This window comes from Spermophilus citellus (assembly GCF_964194105.1).
Source record: "Spermophilus citellus genome assembly, chromosome: 5".
NCBI classification, from domain to species: domain Eukaryota; kingdom Metazoa; phylum Chordata; class Mammalia; order Rodentia; family Sciuridae; genus Spermophilus; species Spermophilus citellus.
This window is the reverse complement of record NC_138186.1, coordinates 123,197,109-123,219,121: the sequence shown is the minus strand read 5'-3', so window position 1 is coordinate 123,219,121 and position 22,013 is coordinate 123,197,109. Positions and strand designations below refer to the sequence as shown.

At 36.7% G+C, this 22,013-nt stretch overlaps 2 protein-coding genes across 5 annotated transcripts in view; one reads left to right on the top strand and one right to left on the bottom strand.

Moving 5' to 3' along the window:
* Positions 1-3,963: 3,963 nt before the first annotated feature.
* On the top strand, positions 3,964-6,319 carry TSPYL4 (TSPY like 4). The gene has a single exon (XM_081296377.1). It carries the CDS (start codon positions 4,081-4,083, stop codon positions 5,314-5,316), a length of 1,236 nt encoding a protein of 411 aa, XP_081152503.1. The 5' UTR covers positions 3,964-4,080; the 3' UTR covers positions 5,317-6,319.
* A 2,729-nt stretch (positions 6,320-9,048) lies between these two features.
* NT5DC1 (5'-nucleotidase domain containing 1) overlaps positions 9,049-22,013 on the bottom strand; it is a 124,455-nt gene continuing 111,490 nt past the window's right edge. For 2 of the 4 annotated variants that reach the window (XM_081294918.1, XM_081294919.1), the window contains exons 9-12: positions 21,839-21,957; positions 20,598-20,750; positions 15,559-15,727; positions 9,050-10,760 (exon numbers count right to left, since the gene is read on the bottom strand). In XM_081294918.1, coding sequence (XP_081151044.1) covers positions 10,660-10,760; positions 15,559-15,727; positions 20,598-20,750; positions 21,839-21,957 — 542 coding nt within the window. In that variant the 3' untranslated portion in view covers positions 9,050-10,659. Of the gene's footprint in view, positions 10,761-15,558; positions 15,728-20,127; positions 20,245-20,597; positions 20,751-21,838; positions 21,958-22,013 lie in introns of those variants that run through there. The other 2 variants (XM_081294920.1, XM_081294921.1) reach the window with 2 other exon arrangements.

Below are 22,013 nucleotides of genomic sequence, written 5' to 3'. Positions count from 1 at the left end.
AGTGCTCTGAAAAATAAACTTGCTGTTCAACTGTTCAACTGTTAAACATTTTTTTTTTAACCACAGACAGCTAATTTTATTATCTCTATTTTGCTGGTGGGGAAAATAAGCAAGGTGAGGGTGCCATCCAATTCTTAAAAAAAAGAGTAATGGGGCATATTTCAAAAATTTCTAATATTTACTATATACTCTAGTAAAGTTGTTCCTATTTGATTCTATTTATGTTTGGATTTCTGTTAAACCTCTTATCTCCTAGCAAATGAAAATTTCTTCATAGATGTTCATGGCATTTTTCTATAGCTATTTTTTCTATAAAATCATAAAAAGACATACCAGAACTTTATGATTTTATAGAAAAAAATAATTTTTATTGCCAATTGCCAACAGGAAAGGCTCTATTGTATAATAATGTATAATAATATCTGATATTTTTTATCTTTTATTTTTGGGACCAGGGACTGAACCCAAGGGCACTGAACCACTGAGCCACATCTCCAGCCTTTTTTGTGTAGAGCTAGGGTGTTGCTAAGTTGCTTAGGGCCTCATTAAGTTTCTGAGGCTGACTTTGAACTTGCAGGTCTCCTGCCTCAGCCTCCCAAGCAGCTAGAATTACAGGCATGCACCACCAAACCCAGCTAATGTCTGATATCCTAATGTGCCAGAAATTGTAAAGTATGACTCATAGCTACAATGCATATCTACCATACTCAAAATATAATTCTACCAGCAGAGTTATATTATGCATTTTAGTAAAACCTTTTAAAATTTTCATATAAATTAAAATTTTTACTTAAGTCATCAGGTTTTATTAAAATATTCTATGAGAGAATGACTTTCATGAAATAATCAAGAAAGTCAAAAAGTAAATGGTAGATGGCAGAGGTCATAAGAACTATAGAAATTTTGAGGACTATAAAAATCCTTGTTTATGAAATTCAGAGCATTTAGAATGCTTACTACAATCTTCATGGACTGAGTTTTTTGGTTTTTTGCTACTGGGGATTGAGCCCAGGGGTGCTTTACTACTGAACTACATCCCCAGCCTTTTTCTAAATTTTAATTTTGAGACAGGGTTTTGCTAAGTTGCCAAGGGCCTCATTAAGTTGCTGAGGTTGGGGAACTTACAGTCCTCCTGCCTTAGCCTCTGAGTCTGGATTATAGGCATGCCTCACTGTGCCTGGCTTATGGACTGAGTTTTTAACAGGAGTGGAAGATGATTCAGGTGACAGGAATAATCAAAGGTAGAGAGAGGGATATTTCCAGTAGAATAGAAATCTTTTTTTTTTAATTGGTATACACAAAAAGAGAAAGTTTTAATTTTATAATGTTCTATAAAGTTCTATAATAGTTCTTTCAGCATTTGCTGCTTTTTTGCATCCCTGCTCAGATTATAATGAAAGAGTTACTCCTTCAACAGTGCAAAGATTCTTTAGGAGAAGAAACAAAGCAGAGCAGTGTCAAAGAATAACTCAATTATAGAACACTGTCAACTTGTTTACAGAGAACATAAATCAATAGATGGGTTTTACCCCACTAAAACAAAAAGGAGAATTTATTAAGAGAAACAGCACTGCAGGGAGAGAAAAATAATTGCTTTCTGTTGAGTGAATCTTGTTAATATTTTTTAAAGTAGGATAACTTATTTGCTGGCAGTCAGCAAAGAGGTTAATCTGGACTCACTGTCCTTGAATAGGGTGACTAGGGATAAAACAAACAAACAAAAAATCCTGACAATCTGTTTCTCTGTATTGTCTGCCTTCTATCACTACCTCATTCTTAGTTGAATCAGGTCTACACTACTTCCCTCACTAGAAGTCTTAGAATACATGCTGTTTTTCTTTAAATTCTTTTCCTCTAGATTCTGAGTCCTCATTTGAATATGATCATATTCTGGATTGCTCAAGAAGAAATTTCTGTTGCAAAGAGCTGTCATTGTTTGTCTAATATGAATTTAAGATCTTAATATAAATATGCAAAATTTAAGTTTCCCTTTGGTCTTACCTTTTCTAAAGATTAACACCAGTGTTCTCACATTCAAACAAACTAATAGACAATAGTGGTACCAAATGAATTCTCAGCTGACTTGGATAGATAATAACTAACTTTTCTTATTTTTTTTAAACCACAGACAGCTAATTTTATTATCTCTATTTTGCTGGTGGGGAAAATAAGCAAGGTGAGGGTGCCATCCAGTTCTTAAAACTCCGAAGAAAGCAATTGATTTGAATACCTAAGACTGCACATATTTTATCCAGTTAAAATGTAAGCAAAGAAAGCAAACCAAAACAACAAAAATGCAGAGTAGAGGAATTAATCATGCAGAAATGCTAAATCAAGACCTATGTCATTTTTTTGAAAGAGAAAAAAGTTTCATTTGTATTATTCTAAGATGGTTGGGAAAGAAAAATAAAACATTAAGATATTATCTATGAGGAATGACACACAGAGATTCAAAAAGGCCTTCTCAAAAGTGGAACAAGACAGGGATGTCCTCTTTCACCACATAGTTCTTACAACTCTAGCCAGAGTGATTAGACAGATGAAAGAAATTAAAGGGATATGGATAGGAAAAGAAAAAAACTATTACTATCTGCTGACAGCATGATTCTATACCAAGAGGATCCAAAAAATTCCACCAGAAAACTTCTAGAACTAAAACATGAATTCAGCAAAGTAGCAGGATATAAAATCAACACCCATAAATCAAAGGCATTTCTGTACATCAGTGACAAGAAAGAGAAACTAGGAAAACCACCCTATTTATAATAGCCTCAAAAAATAAATAAATACTTGGGAATCAATGAAAGAGGTGAAAGACCTCTACAATGAAAACTACAGAACGCAAAAGAAAGAAATTAAAGAAATCCTTAGAAGATGGAAAGATTTCCCTTGTTCTTGGATAGGCAGAATTAATATTGTCAAAATGACCATACTGCCAAAAGCACTATATAGATTTAATGCAATCCCAATCAAAATCCCAATGACATTCCTCATAGAAATAGAAAAAGCAATCATGAAATTCACCTGGAAAAATAAAGAGACCCAGAATAGCCAAAGCAATCCTTAGCAAGAAGAGTGAAGCAGGTGGTATCCCTATACCAGACCTTAACTTTTCTTACTTTTTAAACAAATATTTTAAAAAGACAGTAGATTAGGTGCCTGCAAATAGCTGACAGTTGCTTCTGTGCTGCAGTGAATTACAGCAGCCAATTTGGGCAGATACATGTGGGCTTCATGCCCACAGGCATTATGAAGCAGAAACGACTTTGAGATTATAACCTGGAGAAAAGCATAATACACATCATTTTAGAAGTTAAAAACCACTGACATAGTATTTATAATTTGTGCAAGTCCTGTGTATAGTCACCTCTAAGTAAGGGGGGGGGGAAATACTTTGCTACTCCTATTAAGTGAAAAGGAAATACTGTCCATTTGTTTCATTGACATTAGCCAAACTATAAAAACTATAAAATCTGTATGGAAATGAAGTAATCCTTTATGATGTCTTGTTAGGATGAAAGATGTCTCCCTTTCAGCTCCTTCTAGTTTAAAAAATCACAGCGTAGCAACATTTCCCTTCTCTTTAAAAATCAAAATCTGTTCATCTCAATTCTTTATTAATAGCCACAAATTTGTACCTTAAAGGAAGGCCTTTGATTTGATGAATCCCCTTTCCTATTCACTCCCTATGAGTCTGAATACACAGTAACTAACCGTTCTTACATTTTAAGTAAATACTTGAAGGTAGGTACCTTAGAAATTCATTCAGAGACCTAGATGACCATATCAACAAAATTCGTACATGCTTGAGTTTGGTTTGCATCCATTTATGTACGTCAAATTTCTTTTCCAGACTGATTAAATTCGTAACGTTTTGTAACAAGCAGACAAAGGAATATGTTTGATTGATAAGCATAATCATCGGGCAGTGAGTTCTCGCGTGATGGTTAATGACGTCACCGGTTGCCATGGCAGCGCCCGCCCCAAGGAAAAGGGGTGGTGCTAAGGAGCTGACTGCGGCGGAGCGCAGCTTCTGCAGAGGACAAGGAACGCCCTTTTGCAGGTCTGACTTCCACCACAATGAGCGGCCAGGAGGTGGGCGACAAGCTCTCTCTCGCCGAAACCGCCCCTCCGGACCAGGCCCCAGGAGATCTGCCCCTAAATCAGTGCGAGGGGCTCCGCGAGGAAGCCGAGGCGGCACAGGAGATGGCGGACACAGGTGAGGGCAATTTGGAGGCCACTGCGGAGGGAGGTGCACCCCGGGATTCCGTGGACTGTAGCCCCGCACTCTGCGTCCGAGTTGCCGGGAGCCTCAGCCTTGCAGCCACCGGAGGGGGAGTCGAGGATGCTGTGCCTCCTTCGAAGGGCTCGGAAGCAGCCTCGGTCTCTGTCGGAGCCGACAAGAGCCAGAAAAATGGCTGTCAGCTTGGAGAGCCGCGTAGCCCTGCGGGGCAGAAGGCTCTGGAAGGCTGTGGCGCAGGGGCCTGGGGGTCTCAGGTGAAACCTGGGGCGAAAGCCAAGGAAGTGACGATTAAGAAGTGCGCCATCGCGGCAGCAGCAGAAAAAGAGGGAGTAGCAGAGGCGGTGATGGAGGAAAAGAAGGTGGTACAGAAGGAAAAAAAGGCAGCTGGTGGAGGGAAAGAGGAGGCCCGGCCTAGGGCCCCGAAAATCAATAATTGCATGGACTCGCTGGAGGCCATCGATCAAGAGCTGTCAAACGTAAATGCCCAGGCCGACAGGGCCTTCCTCCAGCTGGAGCGCAAATTTGGCCGAATGAGAAGGCTCCATATGCAGCGCAGGAGTTTCATTATCCAAAATATTCCAGGTTTCTGGGTCACCGCTTTTCGGAACCACCCTCAGCTGTCACCTATGATCAGTGGTCAAGACGAAGATATAATGAGGTACATGATCAATTTGGAGGTGGAGGAACTTAAACACCCCAGGGCAGGTTGCAAATTCAAGTTCATCTTTCAGAGCAACCCATACTTCCGAAATGAGGGGCTAGTCAAGGAGTATGAGCGCAGATCCTCCGGCCGAGTGGTGTCTCTTTCCACTCCAATCCGCTGGCACCGGGGCCAAGACCCCCAGGCCCATATCCATAGGAACCGGGAAGGGAACACCATCCCGAGTTTCTTCAACTGGTTCTCAGACCACAGCCTTCTAGAATTTGATAGAATTGCTGAGATTATCAAAGGGGAACTGTGGTCCAATCCCCTACAATACTACCTGATGGGAGAAGGTCCCCGAAGAGGAATTCGAGGTCCACCACGACAGCCTGTGGAGAGCCCCAGGTCCTTCAGGTTCCAGTCTGGCTAATTTCTGCCCTTGAGAAGCTCCTGCACAAGTCTCCTTACCATCGTCTATTCTTGGCCAGCAGCATGCAGCCTTCTGTCTGCTTTTTCATTGTACTGAATTAGTTTGTCCTTCAGTTCTAAGGTTTCAAGTCAATTTCAAGATGGCCCCTTACATACCTATGCTATTCTTCTTCTGGCCCTTCAAGCTGTTCTGCATTGTGTGAACATATTCCAAGTGCATGGCCTTCTACTGCTTCTATGCTACACTCGTGATGTTGTAGATACGTACTGCCTTCTTTGCATGGCTTGGGTCCTGTCTGTGACTATGGTCTTCTCCCAGGTCTTTTAGTCGTTCTCTACCACAAGGAAGCTTGACACTTCTTTACAAATAACTAACTACACTTTATGCTTGTTGTGCTTCTAATATCCATGTACTATGTGTTCTTGAGTTTCACCCCTGCAAGATGAAACTGAAATCCCAACTCAGCCATCAACCCAAACTGGACATTCTGGGTACCACTTACTGGATGCCAGCTGCTTTCTGGGCCTTCTCCATCTAGTCTTCTGGTGGAACAAGCAGGTGGCTCGTGGGTAACTGCTAGACACAAATGAAGTAGCCCAACAAGAATGGGCTTTTTGTACTTTTGGTTATTGTGCATCGCAATCGGCTACTGGTGAGTATGAAGGCCTGTGCTGTAGCCCACCAACACTACTTCCTCCCTGCTGGTGGAGCTCTGCACAGGCCACCACTGCCTCAACAGAACTATCTTTGGACCTAAGCCCCTAAGCAACACACAGGAACCCCCATATCTACTGTGATTACCCATAAACCCAATTACTTGTAAGGCAAGTTAAGTAGTGATAATGCAGTGCCCAAAGCAAGGTGGAATGGTCCCTTTTAGTAGCCTTTCAGGGACCTAGCCAACAAACCACGCTTAATACAGGTGACTTTGTTTGGCTACCCCTCTTTCCCCCTTCCATCCTCCTCTGGACATGATGGAGTTACCAGGGTGAGGGCACTAAGAGGTTTTGTGAGTCACTCTGCCTCTACTGCTGTGATATTCCATAGGCTCCATTCTACTGCCTGGTCCTCTGGGTCCTCACTTATTAGTTTCAGCATTTCTTTCCCTGCTTTGTCCTTCCAAATGAGGGAGTAGGCTGCAGTCTGCATTGTGGGAATAAGGTGGAGTCTGTGTTTCCAGGACAAGTTCCAGCACAGTGATGCTGTAGGGCTGTCTCAGTTGTGGGGGTATATAGTGCTGGCGAAGACCATTGGCCTTCACCCTTTTCCTTTGTTTTGAAGTCCTTTCCCTAAGCTCCTGAGGGCTAAGGAGGTCTGACACAGTCAGTGGAGAGGGTGCTCTAGGTTGGGAAACTAACTAAAGGCCCAGAAGCAGAAATAAGCCTGATGTATTGTGAGTTTCTCAAGGCCCACAGTAAAGATCCCTGTAGGATCAGGGGTGGAAGGCGAGGCCTGAGGCAGTTCGTAGGGTAGAGGTGAGAGAATCAAAGCATTTGGGGTTTAATTAGGATGTTTGGAGAAGGGCTTTCCTCCAGTTTTTCCTAACTCCTTAAATTCACCAATAGATTTTTGTAAACAAAAATACAAGTCTGGGTGTTTTCTCTCTATTATTTTAGGAGTAACCTTTATATATGTGGGAGATTAATGGTATATGTTCCTTATCTCACTGTGTTTGAATAACATCCTATTAATTCCTTTCTCCATTTCAGCCTATTGGCAAAATTGATGTTTACAGGCCTGCTTTTTTGCTTGTAATTGAGGACATGTGCAAAAATATCAAAATTTGTGTCCTGTGCAGTATGAAGATGTCTGTGAATATTCATTAATAGATTAGCTTGTTATGGTCTCTCTTCTATATAGTTCTATTCTTAGACATATAATTTGAATAATGTGATCTTTGAAGAATCTGAAGATTTTGAAGATTGTTGCTGTCTTGTGAAAGTAATCTCAAAAAGCATAACTGTTGTCTTACTTGATATTTCTTGCCCTAATAATAATGTACTTGACCTTATGTCCCTAACCAGTATAACTACTAGCAGAACTGCTGTCAAACTAAATAAGGATTATTAGTACTTTTGTCTTCTCTGTGCTTGAAAGAAAAGTAAAATGTCACTGTTATATTTCTTGTTGTCATCAATAAAAATAAATAAAAAGTTGTTTGTTGTCTAGTTTAATAAAAGGCTGGGAAACCATTAAAGTTATCAAATGGTCACAGGGAAATTATGAAGTGTGTCACTAACTTCTCACAGGGCAATATGGCTTGAGCAGATGAAAATAATAATACTTCTTTGATGACCAGAGGATGAGAGAATCTCTTAACTGGTTTGGAGGTCTACAGAAGGAATAAGACGATGACGATGTTAAGAAATGGAACTGGGCTTCTAGAGTTAACCAAACTGGTAAGTGAAACCTATATGATGCCTGAGTCTAATTTAATGACTAGTTATAATAAACTAAACAGCAACCACATTAATCTGTAACAAATGAGTGGCACCAGCCTGTAGAAGAATGACACTATTGGTAAAGCTAAAGCTGATAACCAACCAAGGGCAAGAAAAATGACATTTTCTGATTATGTCCAGCACAGGAATGGAAAAGATGGTTGAATTCGCAAAAGAAATATAGCTCTCTTAAAACCTCCAGGCCTAGAAAAAATTACACCTCAGCAAGTGGAACTTAAGTTTAAGAACTGAATCAAGAAGCAGCAACCCAGGCTGGGGTTGTGACTCAGTGGTAGAGAGCTTGTGTAGCACATGTGAGGCACTGGGTTCGATCCTTAGCACCACATAAATAAAGAAAATAAGTTCTAAAAATTAAAAAAAAAAAAAAAGGCAGCAAACCCTGATTATATATTTAATTAAGTTTCTAACTCAAATTTTGGGCCGTTTATGTCAACTTTTTGCTTATATTCCTAAGTATACCTGGTTATTAATTTTCACAGACCTTGAAGCATCCATAACCCTCCCTGTTACACAGGATGCAGAAGTAATTATTCTCTAAACCTTTACGAACCAGTGGCTGGACAGCACACTATATCATTACTAGTAACTGAAGTGTGATATCTGCTTTCATGTGTTTCTCAATATATTTCAGTCATATTTAGGATATTCTTTTTGATATACCACACACTGTTATCTTTTTGACATAGCACACACTGTATGAAAAAAAATTAAGTGCTACTCACAAAATCCAAAGTCATTAATTCTTCCAAAACTACATTAAGCTCCTTGGGAATTATACCAAGGAGGGCGTAGTAAACATAAATGTGGTAAACAAGGATGGTACATAATAGTTTTCCACTGGAAACAATATGTTCAGTGATAAAAACCTATGTAGGTGCTTCCATTGCCACCAAAAACTGCACCGATTGTATTGGGAAAAATTTCCTTCCTTATTTCATATAATTTTATTAAAGGATAAAAAACTTTTCCAATATTCTTTTTACTTTTTATGGTGTCACTTTTGGATGATATTTACTCTTCATATTCAATTAGAAACACTGGCACTTTTTATAACAATGAAAGAAAAACGTAAAAAGCCTAATACAGTGTAACAAACATCCATTAGAGTAATCACTGACATGCTAAAAAGGTAGAAGGAAACTTAGAACGCCCTCCCAGTCCCTGCCACTCTTCAGTGGTCAGGAAAGTACAGTTAATTTTTTAGGGAGTGGGGGCTCTCATTTTTCTTATTAATAGCAGTTCATAAGCATTTAAAGATGTATTCTTTGCCATTTACAGAATAAACATGCATAAGGAAAAATAGCTTTATTAAAAAATCAGATCTCTATAGCATACACGAGTTAACATCTTCATTTAGCCCTAAGCTTGATTGTATATGCACATTGTAATATTTCAATGACATTCTAGATAACAATTTCAAATACATCACCATATACTTATTGGTAGATATCAAACAAAGCTACTGACTTTGAGGGGAAAAAAAATAAAGTTTCTTACCCTGAGATAATCATTCCCTCAGTGTATTTGAGATTTCTCAAATATTTACAAATTTTAACAAAATATTTATCTTTTCACTGCATGTGTCCATGCTAAGTTCTCTGCTATAATACAAGTAAAATAATAATAATGACCAGTATTGTTTTCTGGTCCTTTCCATGATGAATAGTGAAATTATAGCATAAAAAGTAGTTAGGAATTTAAACATTATCTGGCTCCAAATGTCTTATAACAAATAGCTACTAATATGACTAAGCACAACATATCCTGGATTGTAATAAACCTATAAACCCCTTAAAATAGTGTTTCTCAACATTTTCTTCATCACCCTCCCTCCCAAAGAAAAAAACTACATTTAACTCAAATTTAATAACTATATACTGCTCCCTAATAAGAAAATTCAATGCCAAGGAATAAAAATGAATTTTCTTGGCATTTTTCAATTTTGAAAGGCCAGAATCCACTGTGTTACTGAAGATTGTTTTGTACCCTAGAATCAATTTTTAATCCTATTGAGAAACATGTCGTAAAGTTATTGATAATGAATTAAACAGTCCTTAATAGGGGGAAACAGTGGGTAACAATGAAGGTTGGGATTGGCTTCTCGTACCATCTCTGTCCCATGATGGTTGTGTGATATCAGAAGAAATCATGTATGTATTTTCTTATTTTGGAAAAAAACAGGAATAGTATCAAACCTAATAGTTTGGGAAAATCATTTAATGTCACTGGGCTCAATGTTCTTGGCTCTAAATTGAAGGAATTGGTATAGACTGGTTATTCGCAGTTCTGTTGTACTTACTAATAAAGACATTATAAACGATATCAATGCTCAGCTATTTACCCAGACAAACTAAACTCTGGAGTAAATGGTCATTGGTTCTCAAACTAGTGTCAATCAAAATCACCTGAAAGGGTTGTTAAGAAAACACACTGGTGGGCCTACTTCCCACAGTTTCTGACTCAGTAGGTTTGGGGGTAGGGCCTTCAAATTGGAATAATCAAATTCAAGGTGATGCTGCTATGCATCCCTGGACACACACTTGAGAACCACCAGACTAGGCATATGTATAAACTGTGTGGGTCTCCCCAGCTGAATTATAATTTCAAAGCTATTGGTATAGAAAATACTAATAATGTTCTTTTTAGTTCTAGGATACTGGGATTTTAATATTCCAAGAGTTGTTAAGCATCAAAATGATTTATATAAAAAGCACATCTATGGACAAATATCAATTTCTTGGTCAATTTTCATTAAAAATTTGTTCCTATAAAGCACTTTACAGTATTTCTTTGAAAATTAATATTTTTTTACAGTACATTTGCTGCATATGTGGTTCTTCATTTTTTAGTAGAGATAATTTATCTTGTTGTACATATCTCATCATTCAATAAGACCATTGGTATAATTGACCAATGGATAGTAGCCAGCTGTTTTTGAACTGTTTGAAGAGAATCTTGTAAATTTGTAGTCCAGAGGTAATTCTAAGAGGGAGAAAAAAAAAAAAAACAATTTGATTATTCTGCAGGTCTCTAACCACCTTTCAAAAATACAAATAAAAAAAAAAGAGACATTCAGTTTTATTTATTTATTTATTTTTTAAAGAGAGAGTGAGGAGAGAGAGTGAGAGAGAGAGAGAGAGAGAGAGAATTTTTAATATTTATTTTTTTAGTTCTCGGCGGACACAACATTTTGTTGGTATGTGGTGCTGAGGATCGAACCCGGGCCGCACGCATGCCAGGTGAGCGCACTACCGCTTGAGCCACATCCCCAGCCCCTCAGTTTTATTTTTTAGAGTTTCATAATTTTAATGTTTCTTTTACCATGTGGACAGGTGTCACTAGGATGAGTGTGAATGTCTTTCCTTAATACTTAAGTCAAATCACATTTAGCCATACTGCAAATCATTCTCAGAGCTCTAATAACTAGTGAGTTCAGTTTTAGTACTCTACACAATAAATAGGTATGCTTCTCTGAATTTAAAAAAAAGAATTAAATCTCCCAGGTCTTATTCAGCAAATCTCATAAATGGTAAATGTGAACTAATAATCTTCACAGCCTCAGGGAATAGTAAGAGGGTTACTAAGAATAATCTTTGAATGTTCAGCAAAATAAGAATTCTAATATACATAATATGGTAACTTTCTCTATGTGATAAGCATCGCACATACACAGGACCTGGAGGGGAATTAAGATAGATACCATATAATATATGCTTGATGTTAGAAAATATGATATCCTCATCTATGTCTCAAAAATTTAAAACAATCCTCAGATACTAGCCCTACCCCCCAACTTCTCAAAGGGACCATTAAAAAGAAATATTTCAAGTGAAGCATATCAGCACATATCACATTATGATACTCATTCCACACCCAAATATATGACAGTAGCCTAGTGCGGTGGCATACGCCTATAATCCCAGAGGCTCAGGAAGCTGAGGCAGGAGGATTGTGAGTTCAAAGCCACCCTTAGCAACTTAGTGAGGCCCTGTCTCTAAATTAAATATTAAAAGGGCTGGGAATGTGGCTCAGTGGTGAAGTGTGCCTGGGTTCAACCCGCAGTACCAAGGGGAAAAAATATATATATAGTCATGTGTATTTATATATAGTCATGTGTATATATATATAGTCATGTGTGTGTGTGTATATATATATATATATGACAATAATCCTTATTTCACAAATTTTACAAGTAGAACCAAAGTACTAAATATTTTGAAATTGTACTTTATTTTAGATGCCACTGAAAACCATCAAAACTCAGTCAATCTATGAAATGAAAACTAGTGTTAGAGAATAAGAAGAAACACTGCCTTCCTGATGTTAAAGAGAGCTAGGATTACTACAAACAGAAAAACATTCGACATTAGTAAATGTCATAGGTCCTCCCTATTCTGTTTGCCAGAGGAGTTTTGTCTGTCTGTTTGGTGGTTCTGAAGATTGAACTCGGGGCCTTGTACATGCTAGGCAAGTGCTGTTATCACTGGGCTACATCTCCAGCCGTAGCTGGAATACATTTTTAACCAGGCATTTAAAATTGCATTGAGTGGTATGCAGTGGTGCAGGCCTATAATCCCAGCAGCTTGGGAGGTTTAGGCAAAAGGATCACAAGTTTGATCTAACTAGTGAGTTCAATTTTAGTATTCTACACAATAAATAGAAATGCTTATCTGAATGAGCAACTTATTGAAGTCCTAAGCAACTTACCGAAACCCCGTCTCAAAAAAAAAAAAAAAAAACCAACTTAAAAAAAAAACAAAAAAGGAAGGGCTGGGTAAAGCACCCCTGGGTTAAATCCCTGGTTCAAAATAAAATATAATAAAACAACTAAAATTTAAAAATAAAGAAATTAATAAAAAATAAATGAAATTGCATTGAAAAGTAAATTCATAAATCTGTTTCTAAAATTGTACTCTGAGGTTCTGAATTTCTGATAAACTACCAAATGACACAGGCCAAGAGCTGAGCCAACCATCTCTTTTTTCCCCTTTTTATATAGTTCTAAAATGTAAGAAATATACTTTCTTTCCCAGGAATTCTGTGCCATCAAGTGTTGGTTGCCTCTTTACCTCTCCACTGACTTTACTCTGATATTTATATTTTGTCCAGCTTTTCTAGTTGTTTTAGCCCAAGTGAGAAATAGAAGTCTAAGTAATTTCTGAACTTCAGATTCTTAAGTTGGAGATGATAATACCAGACTTATTTCTTCTCTCACAGGATGAATGTGAAAGTATAACAATATACTTACCTGAATTACTGGTAGAATTATGATAGGTTAAAAATGTTACCTTATAAACCAATCACCACTGTAACATATCTGGCTAAGTACAAAATTTTTATAACAGTTATAAAAATGGCTTCTGGGTATTTAAATATGAATGAGATAACCAAGTCTAAAGATATCAGCTGTTTTTTTTTTTTTTTAATACTGGGGATTGAACTAGGGGCACTCAACCACTGAACCATATCCCTAGCCTTATTTTTGTATTTTATTTAGAGACAGGGTCTCACCGAGTTGCTTAGTGCCTCCCTGTTGCTGAGGCTGGCTTTAAACCCATGATCCTCCTGCCTCCAGAGCCACTGGGATTGTAGGTGTGTACCACTGCGCTGGGCCTAAAGATACCAGTTTCTACAGGGGGAAATAAAAAGAGGAGTAAGAGGTTTATTTTGCACCTATCTCATTCAAAACAGAGAACTTAATTGTCTCATGGTACAGAAATGTTTGTTATCATGAAGAACTCAGGGAATGGGATATAGCCAAACTGTGTCAGATAACTATTTTGTTAAAACAAGTATTCCTAGACTAGGAATTCATTAGACTATGGATTCTCCAAGAAGAAAACATTTGTGTCCCTTACAGGGAAGTCACTGTTGGGTGCTATTTTTTTTTATAGCTCTGGAATTATAACATTTTATATATATATATATATATATATATATATTGGGTTTTGAAAGCAGACAAAGAATCAAATTCTTACTCACCACAACAGTATTCTGTTAAAACTCTGTACTAAGTACACTATAATTATCAAGTATATTATCCAAACTTAGGTAACAATTAAATGAAGCAAATGTTCTTCCACAGTAAATTCAATATTAAATAACAGATAGAACAACTCTTGGGACTTTTTAAAAAAGAGACTGGCAGGATAACATTTATATAAATACTCTATCTTTAACATGTTTAAAGCCATGATAATCACACTAATTTTCTTCTAGCCATCTGCAGTAATACTGAGTGACACTAAATCGGTTTCTGCAATAATATGAAGTTTTGAGATATAACTTCTTCACAAAAATGTGATCACAGAGAAAAAATGTGAACTTTGATGAATTCTTTGTTTTTTGAGAATTGTCTTCAGCATCAAAATAAACAACTGAATATGACATAACCTCACTCATCCTTTCCCTAAAAAGGGAGGGGGGCACTGGTTCACCTTTGTTTGACTATTGCCATGTCCTAACGTCCTACTTATTAATATTTCTTCCTAAAAAAAAACGGTGGACAGAAGACATAGGCCCTCCTCAAAGTTATACAGTCCATTTCTTTAACAGAATTTTTTTTTATAAAAGGGAGAATTATATTTAGGTTATCAAAAAAAATTCTTTAAAAAACAATGAGAAGATATTGTTTAAAAGATGAGGATATACTGACATATTGAATACATATAATGACAGAAGATGGATCTTTAGAAAGTCCTATGTAGTATGTATCATCATAATCCCACCAATAATTCAGTTAAGTATCTTGTTATACTTTCTTTCATACTCATCCTATGAGGGAGGAAATGCAGTTTGATATTATCAACTGCAATTTAAGAATCTGAAGTTCAAAAATTAAGTACTTAGACTTCCATTTCTCATTTGGGCTAAAACAAGTAGAAAAGCTGGACAAAATATAAACAGCAGAATAAAGTCAGTGGAGAGCTGAAGGCTCAACTTTTCATTTCTCTGGTTGTACACGATGTAGAGGCTTACCATATGTGCAGTCATACATGTACCTAGGGTAATGATGGCCAACTCATTTCACCATCTTTTCTGTCCCCAAGCCCCCTCCTTCCCTCCTCACCACTTTGCCCAATCAAAGTTCCTCCATAGAATTTCCACTCTTTTTATAGTTTTAACATCTTCACCAAATTTCTCAATCCTTTCTTTTCTGTATTTGACCAAAGTACACATGGTTATTTCTGTTACTGTGGTCCCCTATCCTTGTGTACTTGGATATTTTTTATTAAGTGTTGAACATTATATGGACTGTTGGTAGAAATAATTTGAGTCCTAGAATAATACTATCTTTTTCAAAAGAGAATCTACATTTGTTTCTACCAGGTTATCAAAGGCATTAACTAATCTGTCATTTTGATATTCAGCTGATTTGAAGCTGAGCTTTTAGTCCCTTTGAAAATGGAAACTACTTCTGTATTCATCCTTATTCTAAGATAAAACCTACCAGGGCTTCAACACAGATTAAGGGAATTCACCAGGCCCACTCTTCCTAGACCTCCTAAGGATGCTGTTGTGGTAATTCCTACATTCAATCTATTCCTGAAAGCTGACTTAAAAAGAAAAAATAAGAACAATTTTTATGTAGTTGGCTGTAGCAGAAGGGCTGGTCCTAATTACCCAGGCTACCATATTTAAAAGATGTTTCCCAAGAAAAATAAATCAACATTGTGGGAAGATTTCCTTCTTTTAAAGGACAAGAATCCTGGTAGTTATTGTCATCACTATCCAATAACAGGTAAAAATTACCTGTTTCAAAAGGTATTTTCCCCCTTACCTGCTATTGCTTCAATACTTGGAATTGCAATAGTGCTGTAAGTATTGATTCTCTTAGAAGACCATGTATAAACCAAGGAGTCCTCTGAATTTTCCCGTTGTGAAACTGAATCAATAAAAAAGGAGCCCCATTTTTTAGAAAAGGTATTTAGAAGTTTTGTCTTTGGTACCTGAAAGAAGAAAATGGAATAATAAATGTGATTAGTAATGAAAACTGTGGTAAATTAATCACATAGTTTTGTTTTTAAGCAAATTGAGAAAAAAGTCCTGTAGGAATATATAAACAGGCTTTGGGTATGCATTACATTTTTGGAAAGAATAGTACTTACTATAAAGTATCCTTTATCTCAAACTAGAATGATCTTTTAAATAATTAGTTGATTATAGTATTAAACCTACCCCAAACAGAGCAATCTAGAAAGAATGTTTTCTCTACAATTAAAATAAATCTTTAATTATTATTGTTGTATCTAAAGGATAGTTAAAAATTTCTTTTTTTTGGTTGGGGGTACCCAGGATTGAACTCAGGGGCACTTGACCACTGAGCCACATCCCCAGTCCTATTTTGTATTTTATTTAGAGACAGGATCTGAGTTGCTTAGTGCCTCACTGTTGCTGAGGCTGGCTTTGAACTCCCGATCCTGCCTCAGTCTCCAGAGCCTCTGGGATTACAGGCATACACCACTGTGCTTGACTTAGTTAAAACATTTCTAATTTTTAAATTTGGTGTTTATTTTTTTAAAGGGGGATGAGGATAGAATTATTATTTACTGCTTCCAATGTACGTATAACATGAAGCCAATAACTGAATAAAAAGTTTCAAGGTACTATCTTTTTTTAAAAAAGTATAGGGGATACTCAGTAATAAATTTTCTGTTTTTTTCTAGGGCTGACCATATTGCTTTATCATAGAATTTCCAAAGGGTGATGGCCATATCCAGGTACAATTCTAAATAAAATAGTATTTATTTCTAACTTAAAAGCCAAAAAGCTATTTACCAAAATAAAGAATAAAAATTATTTTCATTTTAGTACAGAGTCGTCAAACATAATGGAGTGCATGCAACTTCAGAGGATAATACTGGTCTATGTTATATTTTTCTAAATTAGCTCATAGTAATGTCTCAGATTATTTTATTGTATCAGTAAATCAATGTAAAAATAGAAACTCAGTTTTATCTGTCCGATAGCTTTACACTGGTATCTCACCATTGTTTCAATTATACATTAGGCATTACTAGTGAGCATGGTTGTCTCCTCTTATATACAAACTTTTCCCCAACGGCCTGATATCTTTTGTCCTATTTCACACTGAGTATCTGATTTTAGCCCATTGTCGAACCCCTTAGATATCAACCCATTGTTAGTTTTATCAGTTTGGATCATATTAAGGTGTAGTATTCACCTGTTTTAACATATAAAAATAGCAATTTCATAAGGTTCAATCTAAATAGATATTGCAAGACTCTTTCCCTTGATTTAGGTCCAAAGATCAACCGTATCCCAGGTGTCTTGAAGAGAACCATTTAATACTGATGCAAAGTCATCAGTTTTTCTACTTATAATTGTCCTTTGAGTTATAATTTGAAAAAAAAAAAATCATTCCCTACAATGAGGATGAAAAAAAATACTTTCAAAATTTTCTTCAATCAAGTTTTATAAATATATTTTTTATGTTCAGGTCTATAATTCCTTCAGAATTTATTTTTATATATAGGATGTAAAAGGAGATCATCTTATTTTTTCCATATAATGAAACCACTTACTTAATCCTATTATCTGAATTGTTCAACCTTTTCTGCTAATGGACAATGTTCTGCCATACCCACATTTATATGGGCCCGTGTCTTTTTTTATTCCTTCTATTCACTGAAATTTTTATATACAGGTTACATATTCCTTATCTGAAATGCATGGGATAAGAAGCACTCAAATTTGGGAATATTGGCATAGACTTTACTGGTTAAGCATCCCACGTCTGAAAATCCAAAATTTTTTTAGTGTTATATTGGCATCAAAAAGTTTCAGATCTTTGGAACATTTCAGATATTTTGGATTAGAGATGCTTTCCCATTATGGTTTCAGTATGAGTTTTACCCCAAAAAGTTCATGTATGAGACAATGCAGGAAAGTTTAGACATGAAATGACTAGGTTATATGAGGTTTAACCTAATTGTGCATGAATCCCCTGATAGGGATTAACTTGGTGGCAACGATGGAGGCAGGTGGGGTATGGCTGGAGGAGGTGGTCATTGGGGCGGGCAGTGTGCCTTTGGGGTTTATATTTTGTTCTCAGTATGCTGAGCTCTCTCTCTGCTTTCCTTCACCACACTCTTCTGCCATGATGTTCCACCTCACTTTGGGCTCTGAGGAATGGAGTTGGCAGTCTATGGAGTAAGACCTCTGAACCATCAGTCCCAAAATAAACTTTTGATTATTTTTGTCAGATCTTTTGATTCACAGTGAAAACATTGTCTAAAAAAATGTTCCATACTCTGTTTCCAGTACTAGATAAACAACAACAACAACAATCTGGTTTTCTACTATGGTTAGTGTCTGATGGAGTAAAATTCCAATCTTTTATTTTTTTTTTCAAAGTTATCTGAGCAATTTATGGGTTTTAAGTTTTCTAAATGCAAAATCAGTTTGTGAAGATCCATTTAAAATCCTACTGGGATTTTGTAAAACATTATATTGACTTTATAAATAAATGTGAGGAAAACAGTCATCTATAAAAATCATGCTTTTGCAAATATGTCTTTCCATTTATTTAGAACTGTATTCAAAAAATTTTAAAATATTTTTTTTAGGGCTGGGGATGTGGCTCAAGTGGTAGCGCACTTGCCTGGCATGTGTGCGGCCCGGGTTCGATCCTCAGCACCACATACAAACAAAGATGTTGTGTCCGCCGAAAACTAAAAAATAAATATTAAAATTCTCTCACTTTAAAAAAAATAAAATAAAATATTTTTTTAGTTGTAGATGGATGCAATATATTAATTAATTTATTTTTATATGGTGCTGAGGATCAAACCCAGTGCCCCACATGTGTGAGGCAGGTGCTCTACCACTGAACTACAGCCCTAGCCCTTGTATTCAGAATTTTTAATAGGCTTAAAATTTACATCATTAAGGTCTTATATATTTATTAGGTTAATTCCTAGACAGTGATTTATTTTTGTTGCTGTTGTAAATAATCTGTTTCTTACCACATTTTGTTAAGTGATTCCTGCTGGTAAAGAGTATGGCTGTTAATTTTTGAATGCCAATTTGGATCTAGCATTCTGACCAAACTCACTCATTCGTTTTAATAGTTTGTTGATTTCTTCTATGCTAAGGATCACATAACCCTAAAATAGTGATAATTTTAATCTTACTCCATGTTTCTTTCTTTTTTTTTTTCTTGTAGTATTGGCCAGTTCTCTGTTACACAGTGTAATTGATAAACAGTATCCATAAAGAACCTTAAAGGGCAGTATGGCTTTTGGCTTTCCCTTTCTTTTAATTCCACCATTACATGTTACATTCCCACTGGTGTTTTGGATGATATCCTTCTCTAATTAAAGAATGGTCCCTTTTCTTTCTTGCTTGCTAATTATTTTCATCATTAATTTTGCCAGACACAGTGGTGCACAATTGCAATCCCAGCAACTTGGGCAGCAGAGGCAGGAGGATCACAACTTAGCAAGGCCTTAAGCAACTTAGCATGTTCAAAATAAATAATGATATAGCTCAGTGGTAAAGGACCTTAGAGTTCAACCCCTCACTTGTTTTTAGTTAAAATGAAGAAATAAGTAAGAACAGTACTGAAGGAAGTTGAAGAAGAGAGCTCCTCTTCCTTTGACTTAGGAGGCTAGTTACACAGAGTTAAGGGTGTCCAAGTAATTATAAGTATAATGTTATAAGACTTGATTTATTGATTATTTGTTTCTAATGTTTAAACTAAAGAAAATTATTCCTTATTTTCTTTAGATGGGCTTACTTAAACATTAAAATGTGCCATTTTTGCTGTTTTAATTTGTTCTAAAAACAGTGGAGGAAATAATCAACTGATGTACCATGATTTTAGAAAGTTTTGAGCAACAGTCTGTAAAATTCCATTTGAGATTTTCCCTGTCCTTATCGTAAGCTTCCTGTCACAAATGAAAGGAGGTGAAAGTGATCCTCAAATTCTCTATGCTCTTATATAGAATGGAAACAACTACCAATATCTGATAAATTGAATTCAAACCTAAAATGAAATAAAATGTTAATCTTTGCAGAATGTAGTACATGTAAATGTTTTGGCTTCCAGGATCAATTTTGAAATGATCTGGTTAATTTGATTTTAATTATATTTTTCAAACTTCACTTAGGCTGAATACAGTAATTAGAAACACAGAATTAAATCCTTTTGCATCAGACTTCAAACCTGTCAAAAGACAGCATCTTATATGTATCCTGTGCTTGACATTTGTTTGGAAAAACTAAACTACACTTTTCTTAACAATCACAAAATATACAGAACTCACAGAGTGCTTTCTTTTTATCTTTCTTTATGGACTGTTTCCTTCCTGCTGCAGCGGTCAGCAAGATGTTTATATTCTGTCCCCTCCACAGGGAAGCAGGAAAGAATCTGAACTCTCATGAGGTGCAGTGCTTACTGCCTGTTTTGAAGTGCTGCTCTGGTCTTCTCCATGGAAGTGTGCTGTGCAGAGAACAGACCTGGACTTATATATATGTATTAAAGCAGCCTGACTTTTATAGGTTTGCGTCAAAAATGTTTGTAACAACAACAAAACAAAACCATGTAACTGTCTCATTTGTCTTTAAATACAAATAGAAAGACACATGTCAAATTTTCCATGAAACAGGTAATACAACTAAATTTGCTTGAAAAATCTGCTAAGGACCATTAATACACACTGTTTCAAAAACAAACTACAGAAGCATGAGGGCATTTAGTCAGACCAGGAGACCTGTGAAGTCAAGTAGTATGAAGATACCTTAGCTTTCAAATAAAATTTTTTCTTTCAGGAAAAGAGTGAAAGGGATGCTCACCTCATATTTTCCTCTCTTCTCCAGAGGCTCTGACTCCTCAGGCTTCCAGGCTTCCTCTCCTTGGAGCTCCTCTAGAATGAGGACTGTCTCCCAGTTCCTATAGTGGCGGGCTGGGAAAACATCTGAATGCATGCTGTCACCAAAGTAAACAACCTGTAAGTCAGACAGCAAATTCTGTTTGAGGCATGAGAACTGCGACAGTGGTGATCATTTCATGGAAGGCAGAAGAAGGGCAAAAGCATCTTACATTTCTTTGAATAACCTGGCAGCTGACCACTGACGTGTCCCATTTGATTCACAGAGGGCCAAGTTCATGTTAAGAAGTTATACAACCCACTTGCAGATAGAAGAAAGGTAGAAGGTGAGATGAATAATTTTATTCAGTTTTCCTACAGAAGACGTGAACCTGTGTGTTTTGTATACATTTAAATCTGCCCTTAGAACTGAAGAGCTGGTGATATATTAAAGACAACTTGTCATAGTGGGTTGCAGATTGTGAAGGGTGCACATCACAACCACTTTTCAAGAGTTTCTGGGACCCACCCCAGATCTGCTGAAACAGAACACCTGAGAGTGTTGCTGGGCTTGAAATCTAGAAATCTCCATAGATATTCTAAAGCAAAAGTCCCATGGATTTAGTCCACACATTTCAATCTGCAGATGAGAAAACGAGGTTAAGGGATAAGACCTAGAACCTCTCAAATCAAGATCCTTTGTCCATGGAACTCCTTAGGGGTCCTTGGGAGCCAATGGCGCAGGGTTCAGTTACCCAATTATCTCTTCTGCTCATGGAGCTACCGGTGAATATTTTTTAGAAGAGCACTCTGTTGTGAAAAATACACCAATGTTCAATATCCGCAATAAGATCAAGATGTCAAAAGCAGTGGGTCTTTAGGATAATCTGTAGTATAATTTCAGTTTGGGTTTGTTTTACATATAAAACCTTTTTTTGTTATCAGGATTATCATTCCTCAGGCATCCCATATATGAATTCCATGCACTCCCTAGATCTGTGGCTGCCCACTTGGAAACCTTACTCTTCTCTGTCTCAGATAAAGACCAGGTCTATATCAACAAAGAAAAGGCTTATTGTATCAGGAGAGGTAAAAAGAGAACTATGGCGGCTGACAGAGGGAGATGATTCCATAGATAATTAACCTGAATGCATTTACAATTGGGGTTTTAGTTTACAACTCTTTATATCTGCAAGAGGACATTAAGGATTCTGAATCAGAAAATACCTTGGGTTCAGGTTTGCCAGTCATTTTCTTCAGAAGTTCATAAAGGTGTACAGCGTTCCCTTGAGAGTACCAGCCAGGTTTATTCAGAGATAGCAACACCTCCTGTTCTTCATCATTCTCTGGAAACACAGTTTGTCCATCATACACTTTTTAATCAAGTGAAAGTATCCAGTCA